A 19,410-nucleotide genomic window follows, 5' to 3' on the forward strand; every position below is an offset into this window, starting at 1 on the left:
TTTGATGTACAAGTTCTATTCACTACCTAATATACATGGACATAGAACCCTGAGGGGTAGCTCAGTTGGTCCAGCCTTGGGTTTGCTCCCCAATGGTCACTAGTTCAAGTCCCCCCAGGGCCATTGGAGGTTTACCCGGTGGTTTACTTCAGGGCCCTGTAGGATTAGTCGAGGTGCACGTAAGCTGGCCCGGACATCCACGGTTATAAAAAAAATATATATATACATGGACATAGAGGCAGGATCATTAGATTTTTAGCATGCTGGAGATAACCTTCTTCCTAAGTATGATTTCTTTGGAGACCTAGGTATTATTGTTTAGGAACCTTTGTGTGATTACCTCAGGTTTATTATTTTTTTCCACCTTTCTGTAACTCATTAACCTCAACTCAAAACTAAACAAACTACTAAAAAGCAATGGAAATCCAACCTTCATACATCAAATTTGGTCAAGAGCCTAAGAGGAACTATGGGAGATTGATAACTTTTTTTTATCATAGGTAAACAAAATAAATATATTAAAGGCACTAAACTGAAGGCGCACCAAGGCACACAGGCCATATATAAAGAGTCCCCAAAAAGCAACAAAAAGAGCAACAAAAAACAACCAGCCCTTCAAGATGAACCTAACCAATCTATAAAATCTACCATGGTTATGAAGTCTCCATCTATATACACCCTCACTCATAACAAAAGATTGCAAAGAAAGGAGAATTTTAGGAAATGATCTCTTTGATTTCAAAAGATCTTTAGTTCCTCTCTTTCTATAATGTCCAAAAAACACATAATGAGATAACCCTCCAAACCTTCTTTTGTTTTTTACCCATGAAGGATCCATGCCACCCTAATAGAGTTTCGCTTACAAACCATGGCATCCCCCAAGTAACCCCAAACAACAAGAATACCAAACCCCATGAGCCTCGAGCTTGGGCACAAGGAAGGAGAATGTGGTTAATAGTCTCTTAGAACATACAAAGAAAACATTGATTCACCAGGTGTCATCCTCTTCCTTGAAATTGATCTAATGTCAAAACTTTTCCTTAAGAAGCTTCCAAAGCAAAAAAAAACTTACTTTAAGTGAGACCATTGGGTTCCAAACAGCCTTTGAGGGGAAAGGAATTTCTCTTTCCCACCCCATAAAATGGTAGTAGGATTTGACTAGAAACTTCCCTTTCTTAGCATCCCACCAATCTAGCCTATTGTCATTATTCCTTCTCACCTCCTTCCCTTGGAGCCTTGAAAGAAACTCCTCAACCCTTTCCAACTCTCAATCATTTAGATCCATTGAGAAACAAGGATTCCAAATCCCACCCTCTTCTTGATGGTCCCAGACATTCGTCACCCAAGCTCCCTTTGTCAAGGATATCGAATATAACAAAGGAAAAGACCCTCTTAGAGTTGAATCACCACATCAGATATCTTTCCAAAACTTCATCATACTACCATTGCCTGCACTGAAAGAGGTTCTACTAATGATGTCCCACACACTCTTGATGGGCTTCCACAACCCAACTCCAAAACCATCCCTACTTTCCCTAAAACACCAACCTCTTATATTCTTTAAATGATCAAAGACAAAGTTGAAGTTTTAGAAGCCCAAGTTCAAGAACTACAAGTTGTATTCCTTGCAATACTAAGAAATCAGCTAATGATGTTCCTAAACATACAATTTGGGGACCTAATGATAACAAAATAGGTGTAAGGGAGGAGAATATGGAGCAAGGGGCAATTTAAACAGTGTCTTCTAAGATAATACATTATCTTGAAAACCCAACATGCAGATGGACATGGGGCATGACAATGGGCCAAGAGAAATATGCATATTGGTGCCTAGAGGTCCGAGACAACAAAAAAAAAAAAAAAAAAAAGAGGAGATAATACAAGATAATGATGAGGGTGATGATTCCTCCAAGCTCATAACTGTTGACGATCTTCAAGAGGCCCATCAGGACTTCTTTTTAAATTTGTTTAAGACATATTCTTATTGCACCAAAGCAAGAAAAGAAAGATTGTACCATGTAGGTTAGGATTACATTTTCATAGTTTTATTCAGTTTTTAGGGTTTTATAAAGCTTATGAATGAGGTTAATTAATGTTAAACAAAATTAATGAAGATTGATGATCAATAATATTAAGTTTTTTTGCGTACCTAGCAATTTTTAATGGCGAGACTCCATTGCTCTTCATCAAGGTGAGACTCTAAAAATTTTATCTTTTCCTCTTTATCCTTCTCTTCATATACTTTATTTTACTTTTCCCAGCTACTATAATTTTTATTCCTCATTTATCTCCTTAAATCCTAAAAGATTGAAGCCTTAATCCAACTACTTGATTGAAGACGACCATGCTAGGGTTTTTCCTACATCAGAAGCACATCGAGATACATAAGCCATATATGAGGAAGTACCAAAAGGCAAGCTAAAAAGAGAATAAAAACCTTCCTTCCTTCCTTAGTGGGAAGTCAACCAATGAACAGAATCAACCATAGAAGAAGATTTGGTTCTATTTCTTATAGCTAGTATGATGATTTTATATGGTGTAATGTTATCCTTATGAATGTGAGACATATTCCTTAATTATATGACCAAGATGTGAATCATCAGGGAAAACCTACCATATTCTCGCACATTTAATAAATAGAACATTATTTGAAGCTTAAGAGTATGGAAGAAATTAAGAAACATCTTCACAAAAAAAGAAAGGACAAAAAAGGACAAAGAGTGTGGTTGAAACTCAAAAAAGGCTTCTCTTTTACAAGAAAAAGTTTGAAAGGAGTAAAAAGAATGAAGTTGTTATTGCTTTGCAACCTAGAAAGCTTATTAAGTTAATCCCCTTGCTATCAAGTACAAAATCAAGTATAAAAATGTTTGAAAGCCACACGAGGAAGATTCATGATAAAACAGTAAGATTGAGTTTATTAGTGAAAAATACTATCCTCCAGTTGATATGAAGAGATGTTTCAAGGAATCTAAACAAAAGGATATGGTTATGATAATTTTTTATTGAATTTACGGAAGAGATATGGTGATGATTTACATAAGGCTTGAGCATTTTCCTAAAGAGGCCTATAAGGAGTTAGATCCCAAGAATGCTAGCCCATACAAGATTGTGAAGAAAATTAACTCCAACACCAATACTCTTGAACTACCAAAGGAAATGGGTACTACTAATGTGTTTAATAATGAGAATCTAACATTTTAAAGAGAGCATTAAGAGGATTCTTCTCAAGATGAAGAAGCTATTTGATTAACATCAGCAGCAAGCTTAAAGGAAGAGATTAAAGACATGGATGATCCAATTGTGGCAACAAGAGGAGGCAGCTATGAAAAGTACTTGGTTAAGTGGAAGAATCGCTTTCCTCTTATTGCACTTGGATTATAGTTACTAAATTTTAGTATACAGATAATGTTGATGAGAAATATTATTTCTTTTATTCACCAATGTCAAGTTCTTCCAAGCAAATAAGAGATGATGAGGAATATTGTATGAAGAAATGCCCAAATCTTAATTTGAAACGCCAACTAGTTAATTTGGGGCAAATCCAATCTTAGTATATGTTTTTTTTAACAGGAGTAGTTTGGTAAAATGATATTGTTGAAATGAACTAGATTAATAGATCAGAGTCCTATTTAGAGTCTTCTTATCTTATTAGAATTGATTTTAGTAGTTTACGTCTTTGTCATTTCCCAATGGGAACTCAAGTTCACATCATTAATTTATGGTAAGTTGAATCTTAATATATCCTTTTTCTTTTTCTTTATTTTTTTATTTTTATTTTTTTGGCAAGGTAGTTGGCAATTTTGATATTGTTGGAATGGGCTAGATTAACAGTTGATAGTCTTATTTAGATTCTTTTTATTCTTTGAAGATTGATTTTAGTAGCTTCCTTCTTTGTCAACTCATATTTCTTTTAGCTTCTAAATTGAAATTCTTATTCCTATGAGAGAATGGGGTCTTGTGATTCTACATAAACCTAGGTACCCTTTAAGTTTTTATTCATATTTAATAAGAGTTGTTAGCAGTCACCAAGCTTCTTTTGACATGTGATTGTTTTTTTTTTTTCTAACTGTTGTTACACAAGAAGCTCAGGTGTGATTTTCCTAGGAAACTTAATTAATGTGATTGCCTAGGATTTACTTCTTTCCCAGTCGTCTTTAACCTATTCAACAAACAACTCAGGACTAAAAAACTCTACACATGCTCAAAATATAAATATAATTATACATATGCATATATATGTACATGTGTTTGCATGTGCATATAAATATATACAAAGTGTAGATAGTATCAAACTGTCCCTGTGAAATGCATAAGACTCTCAATTAATAACCATAAAAAGAGCATGGTTCATATCCTACTCAATTAAGAGCCATTGAAATTCGGTTCATTGAAAAGCTAACCAAACAATAACTCAGTAGCAGGACAATAGCTACCAATAAGAAAATAAAAAATAACTAGAGGACAATATCTAATACCATAAACCAAATACATATGGTGGTTCAAGCAATGGCACAATTGATCTAAAAAGTAGATTTGCTTAATATAGTTTGCTCATATGCAGGAACCACCGTGGATGACGTTCTTGAGCAGGATGCAAATCAGAAGTTCTAAACAATGAGGGGACATTGAAAATGAGAAAGAGCTGATCTGATCTGGTGAGAAAGCTTTTTTTTTATATTTTATATATATATATATATCAGAAACAAAAAAAAATTATTAAATATAGATAAAGAAATAAACCATAAACACCGCATGAATGTAACCCATTGGAACAAAAGGTTTACCTCATCGACCAATGGTTCAGATTCCAAAATGGCATGCACATTTGCTGCTTCCAAGGCAAGAAGTTCTCTCTTCAACCTTTCAGAAAAGGCCTCAGCTTCACCAATACCCATGACATAACTGCATATCATGCCATGACTGAAATTGTCAGAACTTGATTGAAGTAGTTTCAACAAGTAATGACAGAGAAACTAATGTGGGAAGGATGCTAAGTTGGCTTTTGTCTTCATGATTCAATTGATACTCAACTTAGAAAAACCACAATTAGTTATTAAGAAAATAACAAAAAGTAAGATAAATAACATAAATCAGCCCTTGGGGGCAGGCTCAAATGACAAGAGGTCGGGATGAGGATGGAATGAAGGAGGAGGTTCCAGGTTCAGTTCCATGTAACAGCAAATCAAAAATAAAAAAATAAAAAGGCAAAAAGCAGTAGGAACGAGATAATAAATGAAGAAAGAAAGAAGAAGAAGAAAGGAAAAAAAGGTTATCTACCAAAAGAACAAGATAAATAACATTAATCAATAGGATATATTTGTCTTCATCTAGGGGCAAGACATGAACCATTCCTTTTTCAACAAGCAAACAGGAAAAGTAAAGATGGTTATGGGCCAACCTAGCAAAGAAACAAGAAGCTACAAGATGATGGGTGACAAAATAATAAATGATCAAATTAAAAATTAATGCACTTTTAGGAAGTTAAAGAAGGAATTTGAGAACATGATGAGTGGCTATAACAACTTGGTCATGTGGTCAACAGAAAACAAGAAAAGTTAAATGGTTATGGACCAATGTAGTGAAGAAACAAGAAACTATAAGATAAGTACCCAGAGAGCTATGATGGATGGATGTCAAAATAATAAATGATTGAATTAGAAATTAATTGCTTTTAGGAAATTAAAGTAGGCATTTGAGAATATGATGAGTGGCTTGGTCATGTAGGAGCATTAATAATAATAATAATAATAATAATAATATATTATTATTATTATAATATAGAAATTGTAACTTACAAAGAAAGATGAGAAATCCTTCCAGCAAGTACAAAACTCTCTATACAAAGTCTGATAAAAAAATATGATGAATCTATACTAGATCAAAAAGTAAATCTATCTACAGACATCAAAATGGTTAGAACAACACTCACTATATTTTATGAAAAAATAAAAAATCTCCTACAAAAGAAACCAAATATCTAGCTACATGCTTTACTAATGCATCCGATGCAAGATTCCCTAAGCAAAGAGACCACTTGAAGGAATATCCTAACTCTAAAGAAATATAATAACTTGACCTAACCACCCATCAAACTTCAACAATCTCCTTTCTTTCTTAGTGATATGACAACAAGGGAATCTCCTACTAAGAGATTTGAGAGGCTCAAAGCTTTCCCTAGGCTAGAATCTCTACATCAACCATTAAACCTTGACCATGCAAACCAATTATAATAACAATAAATTGGTTTTGCTTAATTTAAGGTAATAATCCAGCTGATTCCAATACCCACCAGTTATCTAGGCCTTCCTTTACATGTCTTTGTTTTCCATTCCCAAAAAAGTGAGTTTAAGGCCAGAGAAGATTTAGAGAGATTTCTTGTGGGGGAAATCATCAAATAACAAACCTCATCTTGTTAATTGGTCAATTATATGCATGGAGGAGAAAGGTGGTAGTCTTGGTATCAGAAACTTGGCTGCTCCTAACAAGGCCCTGATTTGTAAATGGACTCGAAGGTTTGCAACTGAAAGGAAAGCTTCTTAGTAAAGGGTTATTGTAGGGAAGTTCATTGAAGATGAAGTTCTAATGAGGGAAGGGATGGGCATGGTGTATGCCTATGGAAGGCAATTAGAAAAGCATGGGATGTTGTCAAAAGAAGATATTGCTTTATAATGGGGAATGGAAGAAGGGTCAAGTTTTGGAAAGATAGACGGTATAGAGAGTCAACCTTGAGTGCTTCTTTCCCATCTCTTTTTGATAAAGCCTCTGCAAAGGATGATGCTTGGGTAGTAGATATATGGGAGCAGTTAAGGGAAAGCAAATGTTGGAGCCCTTTCTTTGTTAGACAGTTACACAATTGGGAGCTCGAAGATATGGAGGATTTCCTCTCAATATTGCATTCACAAGTGGTAAGAAGCAATAGTGAGGATAAGATGGTCTTGTTAGGATCGAAAAGACACATGTTTTTGGTAAAATCCTCATATTCCTATTTGTTGTCAGGAGATATGATCCATTTCTAAAAGACATTAAATCAAACCCTCAAGTACCAATGGAAGTGGGTTTTTCACCTAAGAGGCAATTTGGGGCAGGATTCTCACCATAGATCAGCTGAAAAAAAGGGGTTGGGCCTTAGTGAATAGATGTTCCTTATGTAAAAATAAGGAAGACTCGACAGATCATCTTTTGCTTCATTGCGCTAAAACAGGAATATTATGGCAGCTAGCTTCTCTTTGTTTGAAGTAGAATCGGTGATGACAAATTCAATTAACAGGGCCCTCTTAAGTTGGCAAGAGAACTTTGTGGGGAAGAGAAGAAAAAAAGCTTCGAAGGTTGCCTCTTTATGCATCTTTTGGATTCCTTGGCAAGAAAGAAACAGGAAGTGAGATAGATTTATGGGGTTTACCATTTCATTTATGGTCTGAGGTTCACTTGAAGAAAATTATGGAGCAGTGGGGGACGGTGATAGAGATTGATTGGCGAACGTTGAAACTGTTTGATCTAAGCAAAGCTAGGGTGAGAGTTGTAATGAAAGAATGATTGGTTCTCCCTGCTTTGATTAAGGTGTTAGATGGGGGTTGGGAATTCATAGTTTCAGTGGCAGTGGCTAGGAAGGAAAATGGTAGGCAGGATAGAGAAATGGGTGAGTCAACTCGGCAAATGGTTGAGGCTTACACGGGGACAGATGGCAGAAAGAGGGTTGAGGAAGCTAGATTAACGGCTGGAAGGGGGTCTTCTGTTAGGGCAGTTGGCAGAACAAAGGAGTGGAGAGCGGGTCAAAAGGCTAAGAATGCTCCTAGGAGGACACGTGGAATGAACAAGACGACAGTGGGGAACAGTTGGTCCCAACCTCCACTGTCTTTCAATTCAAATTCAAAAAGTCAAAGAGTAGGGTCTGCTAGGCCAAGGCAGGCTAGAAGAGAACAAGTTGGAGGGGTCAAAGCCCAGTCAACTTTTGAGGATAGGATTCGGGCCTCTAAACATATGACAAGGGCCCATTCTTCTAGTAAGCCCAGTCCACAATCTGAATTTGACGTGGGCTAGAAGAGGAAAGTCCCTAGGAAAGGCTCGATTCAGTTGTTGGGCCAAGAGCTGGGAGGCAATCAGGACAGATATACGAAGGGCCCTTTACACAGAGTTGTTCTTTCTGCAAAGGGGAAGGCAAAGGTAGACTACGAGGATTCTGAAACTCAACAGAGGGGCTCCGCGTTGAAATGCAGTTCAAAGAAGCTGTGGAATGCTCTGCTTCCTTCAAGCTCTACATGCCGACAAGGGGGTTGAAGCCGAAGCGAGCCACTCATGATTGAGAGATCGCTGTCAGTTAGCGATGCTCTTCCAATGGAAGACGTTTTCAAAGCAGGAACACAGTTGGTTCAAGGCTTCAGTGCGAGTCCAAACCGTTTGTCAGGGCTTCAAAAAAGGTGTTCCGAGGAAGGAACAACGTCGACGAAGGAAAACGTGGAGCAAAGGAATCTTCTTAGGGCTCCTTTTCTATCAAAAGGGAAGGAGAAAATGCGCAATATTGCTAAAGGAGAAGACGGAGCAGGTTTTAAGGGTTTTGTGGGTTGTTCTCATAGTGGATCTTTAGTCACGGTTCATCCTTCTTATCCCGCAACCAGCGAAAAAGGGCTCAACTCTATGGGGTACTGTGGAATGATGGTAGTGGAAAATTTTGAGGTATCTTCTCATCATTTTTCTTAGCCATCTCTGCATTTTCTTTCTCCTTTCTCTGGCTTGGCTACTCCATACCCGAGTCCTTCTATTCCCTATCTTTCCACTTCAGCCTTTCAATCCCAGTTTCCTATGAAAAATCGAGTCTTCTCTGAAATTTTTTCAAAAAAAAAAATGACGTTGGGGCTTATCGTCTTGGGTTTGTTGGCAATCCTAACCATGATGATGCGGTGTTCCAGTTGGCTAGTTTGAATCTTTTGTCTGAGAGTTTTAATTATGTTAAGACCAAACCCAGCACGCCTCCTAGGGCCCCTATTCTGGGTACAGTTAACCAGGGAGACGCAGAGTTCTCCCAGATGGGTGGGTTCCAAGTAAAAGGTTTTTCCCCCAGCAAAATGGCTAAAGTTTGTGAGGTCTTAAGCTCCTTGGATAGTAAGGTGTATTGAAGATGAAAGAACAGAATTGCCACAGACATTTGAGATCTGTTGGCGTTGGTTTGGAGGCATAGGGTCAGTAAGGTGTTTTTACAAAGATCATAAGCTGGAATATCAGGGGTTTGGGATCTAAGAAAAAGCAAAGGGTGGTTAAGTATTTTTTGCGGCTCCAGAATCCTGATGTAGTAATGTTTCAGGAAACAAAAAGAAAGGTGTGCGACAAAAGGTTTGTAGGTAGTGTCTGGTCGATTAGGAATAAGGAGTGGGCTGCTCTCCCGGCGTGCAGGGCTTCAGGAGGGATTTTGATCATTTGGGACTCAAAGAAAATGAGCAGTGAGGAGGTGGTAATTGGATTTTTTCTGTCTCAGTCAAGTTCTTGTTGGATGGATGTGGACCATTGTGGTTGTCCGCAGTTTATGGTCCAAACAACCCCTTAATTAGGAAGGATTTTTGGGTGGAGCTGTTAGACCTTTTTGGCCTTACTTTTCCTTCATGGTGTGTGGGAGGTGACTTCAATGTTATAAGGAGAAGATCAGAAAAACTGGGTGGCTCTAGACTCACTTCTAGCATGAGGGATTTTGATGGTTTTATAAGAGAATGTGAATTACATGATCCCCCATTATGGAATGCCTCTTTTACTTGGTCAAATATGCAAGAGTCACTGGTGTGCAAGAGATTGGATCGGTTTCTCTATTCAAATGTGTGGGAGCTTTCCTTCCCTCAAAGCCTTCAAGAAGTTCTTCCTAGATGGACATCGGATCACTGGCTGATTGTCTTGAATACCAATCCTTTCAAGTGGGGCCCAACACCTTTTAGGTTTGAGAATATGTGGTTGCAACATCCTAGTTTCAAAGAGTGCTTTAGTAGTTGGTGGAGAGAATTTGAAGGAAATGATTGGGAAGGTCACAAGTTCATGAGGAAGTTACAATTTGTTAAGGCAAAATTGAAAGATTGGAATAAGAATACTTTTGGAATGCTAAAGGAAAGGAAAAAAACCATCTTGGATGAAATAGCTAACATTGATGTCATTGAACAAGAAAGGGTTCTTTCTTCTGATCTTTCTGTTCAAAGAGTTGTAAGAAAAGGGGCGTTAGAGGAAATAATTTTGAGGAAAGAAATTCATTGGAGACAAAAAGCTAAGGTAAAATGGGTTAAGGACGGAGATTGCAATTCAAAGTTGTTTCACAAAATGGCTAACGAGAGACGGAACAAGAATTTCATCAAATTCTTGGAGAATGAAAGAGGTTTGGTGTTGGACAATTCCGAGAGCATAACAGATGAGATATTATTTTATTTCAAAAAGCTCTACTCGAGTCCTCCTAGAGAGTCTTGGAGAGTAGAAGGTATTGATTGGTTCCCTATATCAGAAGAGAGTACTTCTAGGCTGGATTCCCCTTTTTCCGAAGAAGAAATCTTTAATACCATTTTTCAGTTAGATAGGGATAAGGTGTCGAGGCCTGATGGTTTCACCATTGCAGTGTTTCAGGATTGTTGGGATGTGATCAAGGATGACTTAATGAGGGTATTTGCAAAGTTTCACAATAGTGGGATTATTAATCAAAACACCAATGCCTCCTTCATAGTTCTTTTGCCCAAAAAAAGTAGGTCAAAGAAGATTTCGGATTTTAGACCTATCAGCCTGATCACTTGTCTCTATAAGGTAATAGCAAAAGTCTTGTCAAGGCGATTAAGAGAAGTACTACACAAGACCATCCACTCTACTCAAGGTGCTTTTGTTCAAGGAAGACAAATTTTGGATGTAGTTCTTATAGTCAATGAGAGTGTGGACGAGAAAAAACGATCAGGAAAGGAAAGAGTTGTATTCAAGATAGACTTTGAAAAGGCTTATGACCATGTGAAATAGGATTTTTTGGATCATGTGTTGGAGAAAAAGGGATTTAGTTCTAAATGGAGGATTTGGATGAGAGGTTGTCTGTCGGCGGTCTCTTATGCTATTCTAGTGAATGGTATTGCTAAAGGGTGGGTCAAGGCATCTAGAGGTTTAAGGCAAGGTGACCCTTTATCCCCTTTCCTATTCACTATTGTTGCAGATGTGTTGAGTAGAATGTTGTTGAAAGCTGAGGAAAGAAGTTTGCTAGAGGACTTCAGGGTAGGTAGAAATAGATGTAGGGTGTCCCATCTGCAATTCGCAGACGATACCATCCTCTTTGCTAACTCTTGTGCGGAAGAACTGCAAACTCTTTGAGTTTATTGTTAGTGTTTGGTCAAGTTTCTGGGCTTAAGGTCAATCTTGACAAAAGTAATATTTTTGGCATCAACCTTGATCAGAATCATCTCTCTAGGTTAGCCTTGTTGCTTGAATGCAAGGCTTCAGATTGGCCCATACTTTATCCGGGTCTTCCTTTGGGAGGGAATCCAACTGCTTGTGGATTCTGGGATCCAGTGATTGAGAGAATCTCTAGGAGATTAGACGGGTGGCAAAAGGCTTACTTATCTTTCAGTGGTAGGATAACTCTTGTACACTCATGCCTTTCCCACATCCCTAACTACTTTCTTTCTCTGTTTAAGATTCCCGCTTCAATGGCTACAAAAGTTGAGAGGATGCAAAGAGATTTTCTTTGGTCAAGGGTTGGGGAAGGTAAAAGAGATCATCTTGTTAGTTGGGATGCAGTGTGTAAGCCGAGGGTAAAAAGGGGTTTGGGGTTTGGGAAGATTCCTTTAAGGAATCGTGCTCTTTTAGGGAAATGGTTGTGGAGGTTTCCTAGGGAGAGTACAGCTCTATGGCATCAGGTCATTCTTAGCCTCTACGAGACACACTCAAATGGTTAAGATGTCAATACTTTAGTCAGATGGTGACATCATTGTCCTTGGAAGGCCATTACACAAGTCTTTCAGGATTTTTCCAAGTATACTCAGTTTGTCATAGGAGATGAGGAAAGAATTCGCTTTTGGGAAGATTTGTGGTGGGGAACCAAATCTTCAAAGACCAATATCCAAGACTATTTAGAGTAGTAACGGATAAAAATATTCTTATATCTTCAATTCTCAGTTCTACTCACCCTTTCTCATGGAACTTTAATTTCCGCCGTAATCTATCCAATTCTGAGATAGAAGATCTAGAACGCCTCATGCGCTCTCTTGATTGTATGCATTTATCCACTTCCGCTTCAGATGCAAGATCTTGGTCCTTATTGTCTTCAGGATTGTTTACAGTCAAGTCTTTCTTTACAGCCTTATCCCAAATGCCTGATTCATATCCATTTTTCCCCACTAAGTTTGTATGGAAATCTCAAGTCCCTTTCAAAGTTAAGGCTTTTGTCTGGCTTGTGGCACACAAGAAGGTAAATACCAATGACTTGCTACAATTGAGGAGACCCCACAAAGCTCTTAGCCCTGACATTTGTAAGTTGTGTATGGAGCAAGGAGAATCAGCAGATAATCTCTTTCTTCATTGTTCTATGTCGTTAGGGTTGTGGCACAAACTATTTCAGCTAGCCAAGATGGATTGGGTTCCTCCGAGAAGCATTTCAGACATGATCTTCATCAATTATAAAGGTTTTCTCAAGTCCAAGAGAGGGTTAGTTTTGTGGCAAAACGCGTGCATAGCTTTAATTTAGGTTGTGTGGCGGGAAAGAAATGTTAGGATATTTGAGGACAAAGCTAGGAATTCAGAGAATCTTTGGGACTCCATTCATTTCCTTGCTTCTCTTTAGGCTTTTTGTTTCGCGGTTTTTGAGGGCATTCCCCTTAACGCATTACAACTAAATTGGCTAGTAGTGTGTAGTTCCAATGGGACGGTATAGTCAAGGGTGCTTGTGTGTAGTTGACATAGTGTAGTGTCTTGTTATCTTTTTGTGTTGTTTAGTTTCACCTTTGGCGGGAGGATTCCTCATCCTCCTATTATACTTCTTTTTCTATTGTACTTCTTTTTCTATCAATATATTCATGTATGGTTTCCTATAAAATAAAATAAAAAACAGGAAGTGCTTCTAGGACATGAAAAAATTGGATCAAGCATTAAAATCCTCCTTCTTATGCCTATCTCGTGTATTCTTTTTATTCTTACCTTGGCACCCTTGTATAAGTCCTATGTACTTTAGTGCACTTTTTCATAAATGCTATTAATATATTTTTTTTATTTGCTTATAAAAAAAAATTTAAAGGTAATAAGGACAAGAGGAAGCCAAAAGAAATGGAGAGAGAGAGAGAGAGATCTACAAACACATTAGCAAAAGATCAGAGAAATGCATGATGAGCCATTATATAAAGATGTATGACGAAAAAAATCACCCATTAAGCCTATTGATTGGATGAGCTTTATTGAGTAGATTTTCTCCACAATTGGGTAAAATTCAGCTTTTAATTTTTCTTTTTTTTTGGTCTCCTTGTTTTGTTTGCTTTTGCCCAATAATGTACAAGGAATTTCTACCACTATAATTTTACTTCGTTTTTTTTTTTTTTCTTTTTATCAACAATAGAAGGGAATATATTAAGCAAAGCCTTGGAAATGGCACAACAAGTATAAACTATTTTACTTTCAGTAATATTATATATTGATCTAACCTTTTAAGCAAAAAATAATGTTTAAGGAAATATAGATACTTACCTGCATTAACACAAATAAGCACATGTGTGATATATGGACATGTTAATTTCAGCCAAAATACTCGCATCAACACAATATCACACAATTGTGGGTGTGAGATCCATGTCTAATATGCTTATATTGCATCAAATAGGGATATTTAGTTTATGATTGTTTTATATCTTTATTTATTTATTTTTTTATTAATTATGCTTATATTGTATCAAATACGACTTCTTCTTCTTTTTTCTTTTTGATAGGTGAATTAGGAGGATATATTAAAAGCACTTTCAAATTGGCACAACAAAGTACACCTAAGAGTAGACAAAAAATGCCAAAGGACAAGCAAAAGGAAGAGAAGGAAAAGAGAAAGCAAACACCAACCACCCTAACTAATCGACCATCCCTAAGAAAGCTAAAGCCTCCCTTAACCCAATCACAAACCAAAACTCTAGACCAACCTCACAAAACAGGCTATGAATCCCCAATGCTCCTTCTTCTTCCCCTGATAGTAATCGGAGACTTGTTGTAATTAACCAAGCACTCTAGTTTACGGATTTGCCTCTCAAAACAAGAAGTCGGGGGAATAATCATCTTTCCGCTTGAGACCTTAACTCAACGCCCTTTTCTTAACTCCAATTTCTTTAGTAGGGAATTGATTTCCTTTTCAAACCCCTTAACAGGTAACCCTAAAAAGTTGTTGAAATTGACAAAATTACTAGGGAGACTATCCAAAACCTCTCCTCTAGAACGTAAGTGAGTTCCAAGGCCTTAGGGGGCTCCACCTCCTCAGCCAAAGCCACCACCTCCTTAGCTGAAGGGTCCTTCTCAACATTTCCCAAAAACTCCAACAAATTGTCATTTTGAAACAACATCCTTAGCGGTTGGCTTCCTGGGTCCAAAAGCCCTAAAGAAGAAAGAGAGGCCTCCACCATGAGGGCTTCGTCAATGAATGCCATAAGTGCTTCATCGGTGAACGCCATGCGGGACCTCGCCAAGACTGACTTTAGCAACGCCTCAAGCCTCACACGCCCATCTTCAACGCAACTGTACTGCGCTGTTGCCTTGGTCTCTGCAAAGAAAGCCCTCCCTTTGAGAAACCCTAGAAAGTCCTCTTCCTCAACCAAATCCAATAAGCAATGATCCTCACTTAAACCCATTAAACCCACCTCCCGCACACCCCCGGTTGTACAAGACTTTCCTTAGGCCTGACCCACTCTTAAATCCTCTCACTTCATTAACTAAAGTTGAATGGGCTCCAAAGCAGTAGGTATACTAAGGCCTTGGGCCTGGGTAGAAGCACAACCACTAGGACTTTGGGCTCCCTTCGACCACTTGTGACCCTAACTTTGGGCCCCTGCCTCATCCCCACTAAAGGCGCCCTTAGCACAGTGTTCCACCAAACAAGCCCCTCTTGCTCCAGTTGTACACCTCACACCACTTCCTTAAGACGTCCCCCCTCCTGCAGCTACTGCAAAACAGAAAGTTATCGTCTCTCGTACCAAAGTTGTTCTGTCACAAGGTTGCAACACATCAATAGCATCTCCCCCCACACCCAAATCCTTCCTAACCACCTCTGCAAAAGACCCACTAAGTGGTCCCTCCTTTTGAATATTCCTCAACTTTAAAGGGGAGACCAATCCCCTAATCTCAGCTAAGGGGATTACTCCTAGGGCTAAACTACGAAGCTTCTCCACCAAAACTAACCACCCCCCATGGAAGCCCCTCCCTTCAAGGATGATCAACGAAAACCTCTTCACCTTCTCAGTCACCACCGACCAAAATAAGAACCTCCCTACCCCATTCAATCGATGCTCCAACTTGAACTTCCTCCCACCCTCCTCCCATGCTTTACTCCACCTCACCAAGTCTTTATTTCTACAACAAGTCTTCACCCCTTCCAACAAGCAACATAAACTCAAATCTCCAAACCTAATCTAGGTTGAAAGACTTCTCCCTCTTTCCTCAATAACGCCTCTCATTTCCCCCCCACTACTTGTATAGAAAGATCAAAAGACTTGGAGTCCACTGAACCAACAGCGACCTCCCCTCACCACTGCGCCCTACATTTTTTCTTCTCTTTTTTCCGTATCTTGAACACGGAGTTTAGAGGACAAGAGTTTCTCATAAATGCAATTGTCCTAAAAATATAAAGAAAAATTGAATTAATTTCTAACTCTTGGAACTAATGAACTAAATTTAAAGATAAACAAAATAATTACCAACATAAAAAGTCTAAAAATAAATATCAAAATTAATAACTAAAAAAATTTAGAGATAAATTATAATAATTAATGTAAAAGAAGTCTAAATTTTTGTAGAAATTAAAATATGAATTTATTTTATCAACATTTAGGTGATGTTTGTTTTTTGACTGAATAGAGAAGCCAAAATATTTGGTTTTTTTTATTAAGCTAAAAGTACCTTGTTGATATTAACCAACATAACTAAAGTGAACTTGTTATCAATAAGTTTAGTTTAATTATATTGGTTGATGTCAATGAGTTCTTTTTAGTTGAATGGAAAAGGTAAAATATTTTGGTTTTTTCTATTTAACCAAAAAACAAACACCACCTTAGTATATTAGAAGATTTTTATTACTAACAATGTGGTACAATATTTTCTTAAATATTTTTCTCGACATCCTACTAAAATAAAGGACATAATAAATAGGTTTTTCTTGTATAATTAATGAGAACATCATAATAAGATAATGTTTAGCATCTTATTAAAATAGAAAAGATATAATATACATTCTCCAACTACAATTAACCATGTAGTAGTATAGATGATTTATATTTACCCTATCGTGCTAATTTTCAATATTAATTTATTTTTCATTAATGTCATATCAAAGTACTTGCACCCATAGTTAGACCATTTTCAAACAAATCCCAACGTCTTAAAATTTTGGGATGCAACGAATCTGACAGCTGAACGCCCATCCAAATCCATGTAACATAGAAGCACACAAATCCACATCAGGACAAAGATAAAGAAGCAATACATACTTGCCAAGAAGAGCCTCCATATCATCCTCCTCAGCTTGGGTTACAAGTTCTCTTTCAACAGAAACTTTCAAGTCGGTTTCTGTCACCATAGCTGGTATAGGCCCATCATGCAGATTCCCTTGAGCAGTAACTGTAGGTTTATTTTCCTATATTATGGGCAAATATGAAGATGAGATTTATAAGGATATGAAGATGAGATTTATAAGGATAATTAGGAAAGAAAATAAATAAATAAACATAAATGTTTAAGTATTTGAGAATTACATGGAGAAAACAAGTTATAGATTAAGGCCCTATTTAGTAACTATTTTTTAAAAAGGTTTTATTTTCTCCAAAACAAAAAATAGGAAAACACATTTAGCAACCAAAAAACGAAAAAAAAAAATGTTTTGAGAGAAAATCTTTTAGTTATTTTCAGTTGTTTTCTAAAGACTGTTTTAAAAAATAATTATACAAATATGGAAAATGATTAAAAATAAATCACTATATATTAAAGTTATTTTTAAAATACATTTAAAAACATAGAAAACGATTAAAAACATTCCAAGTTCCTAAACATACTTTTGTTCTATAAAACATCAAAGAACAATTTTCAAAAATTGTTTTTTAGAACTGTTTTCAAAAACACTTCTCAAACAAAGCCTAGGTTTGTCAAATCAAAGACATAAAGATGAAGGCTCCCATTTGCATCATTTGAAGACATTTCAGCATAATCAACATATGATATTAAGCATGGCAAGTGACTTAGAGGCCATAGTAAGGTTCATTAAATTTGGCCCTTTGTCTCTTAAAAAAAGACCTAATTGCTCTTGGTCTGCATGTAGGACAGAAACACAGGTGACATTTGCTAGTTAAATCAAGCCTTTGTATAGATCAATCAAAGCCCGTCCATAGAATCAATCAAATGCATAAACTGGGATCAATCGGGACAGTGAACTCCATCAGTTAAGGCTTTAGGCCAACTAACCAATTGTTTTTTTGTTGTAGTTCTCCCTTTTGAACAAAACTCCATTCTGTTTCAATTTCTTGTCCAATCAATTTAGGGATTTAGGAAACCTATCTAATTATTCCTAAGCTGCTGTCAGAATTAACTAGGGTTAAGCATAAAAAATAAAATATTAGACAAGATTCAAGATACAATCCAAAAAGAAAAATACTCTCCAAACAAGTTCTTCACAAGAAAAAAAATGATTGAGGTTTTTTGAGAATTTTTCCACCGAATACAACAGACTTGGATTATTGTTGCAGAATGATAAAGGATTTTGGAGTTGTTAATTTGGAGGATTCCAAAAGGTGGGATTACATTGAAGTGGATTCTGGAGGCAGTGGCTCAGATTCACTCTTTTTTGATAGGCAAAAGAGCAAAAGATACATTAAAGAGCCAAAAAGGCTTCACCAAGTACACAAGAAGTATACGTGTGCGCACCAAAGAAAAAACACAAAAACCCTCTTCTTAATAGCAACCTAACCAATTGATAAAATCAATCATAGAGAAGGACTCTTGCCCTAGACCCCCTTGAGTCCACTCTAAAAAGTTACAAAGAAAAGAGAATTTTACCTCTTGATCTAAAAGCTCAACATTATCAAAAGCCCTTCTATTCATCTATTTCCAAATAGTCCAAAACAAACAAAGAGGAGCAACATTCCACGCCTTCTTTTTCCTCTTCCCAACGGATTGGCTATGCCAACTAAGAAATGTTGCTTGGACTGAGGTATGCAACACCCAAACCACTCCAAACAAGACCAATTGTCATAACAAACTAACCTTAGAACAATGAAGAAGGATGTGATCACAAGATTCCTCCTTGCCTTTGCATAGAAAGCATCTGTTCACCAAAGTCTAGCGTCTCCCATTCAAATTGTCCATGGTTAGAATCCCCTTCCAAGTTGCTTCCCAAACAAAAAAAAAAACTCACTTTTATTGGAGCCCAAGAATTCCAAATAAGCCTTGTTGGGAAAGAATCTTAACCCCTTTGAACTATCCCATCATAGAAAGATTTAACTGAAAACTAGCCTCCCTTAGTAGCCATCCACACCACTTTGTCATCCACCTCCCTACTCACTGATTTACCATGCAAACGCAAAAGGAGTGCTTCAACACAACCTAACTCCCAGTCTTGGAAATTCCTTACAAAACGGGGGTTCCAACACCCCCCAAAATTAGTATGCTCCCAAACATCACATACCCAAGCCTCCTTTGAAGTGGCTATAGCAAACAAAGAGGGGAAAGAGATACTCAAAAGGGTGTCCCCACACCAAATGTCCTTCCAAAATCTTACCCTTCTTCCATGGCCCAAATCATAGGAAATCTTGCTTTTGAAAGCATCCCATCCTTTCCTTATAGCCTTCCACAATCCCATGCCATAACCCTTCCTCGCCTCCAAAGAGCACCAACCCCCTTCTTCTACCCCATACTTACCAATGATTACTTTCCTCCACAAAGGCTCCCCTTCTAACATGAACCTCCAACTCATTTACCTAAGAGAGCCTTGTTCAAAATAGAAAGATTTTGAATGCCTAGCCCTCCCTTCGCCCTTGGCTTACAAACTTTGTGTCAACTCACTAAGTGAGGCTTATGTTCAAGAGGCCCCCCTCTCCAAAGAAAGTCCCTTTGAAGTTTTTCCAATCTATAGCACACCCTTCTTGTAATAACAAAAATGGACATGAAATAAATCGATAGGCTAGACAAGGTACTTTTGATAAGAATTAAACCCCCACCCCCCCTTTTTAGACAAGTATTGTTTCTTCCACCTAG

The 19,410-nt window shown here is 37.4% G+C and overlaps 1 protein-coding gene across 1 annotated transcript in view; it reads right to left on the reverse strand.

Moving 5' to 3' along the window:
• Window positions 1-19,410, reverse strand: part of LOC100255739 (exocyst complex component SEC3A) — a 48,060-nt gene that overhangs the window by 17,877 nt on the left and 10,773 nt on the right. Inside the window, exons 6-7 of the mRNA XM_002283668.4 lie at window positions 16,656-16,801; window positions 4,785-4,902 (exon numbers count right to left, since the gene is read on the reverse strand). Coding sequence (XP_002283704.1) covers window positions 4,785-4,902; window positions 16,656-16,801 — 264 coding nt within the window. The remainder of the gene's footprint in view (window positions 1-4,784; window positions 4,903-16,655; window positions 16,802-19,410) is intronic.

This window comes from Vitis vinifera, chromosome 18 (genome assembly GCF_030704535.1).
Source record: "Vitis vinifera cultivar Pinot Noir 40024 chromosome 18, ASM3070453v1".
NCBI classification, from domain to species: domain Eukaryota; kingdom Viridiplantae; phylum Streptophyta; class Magnoliopsida; order Vitales; family Vitaceae; genus Vitis; species Vitis vinifera.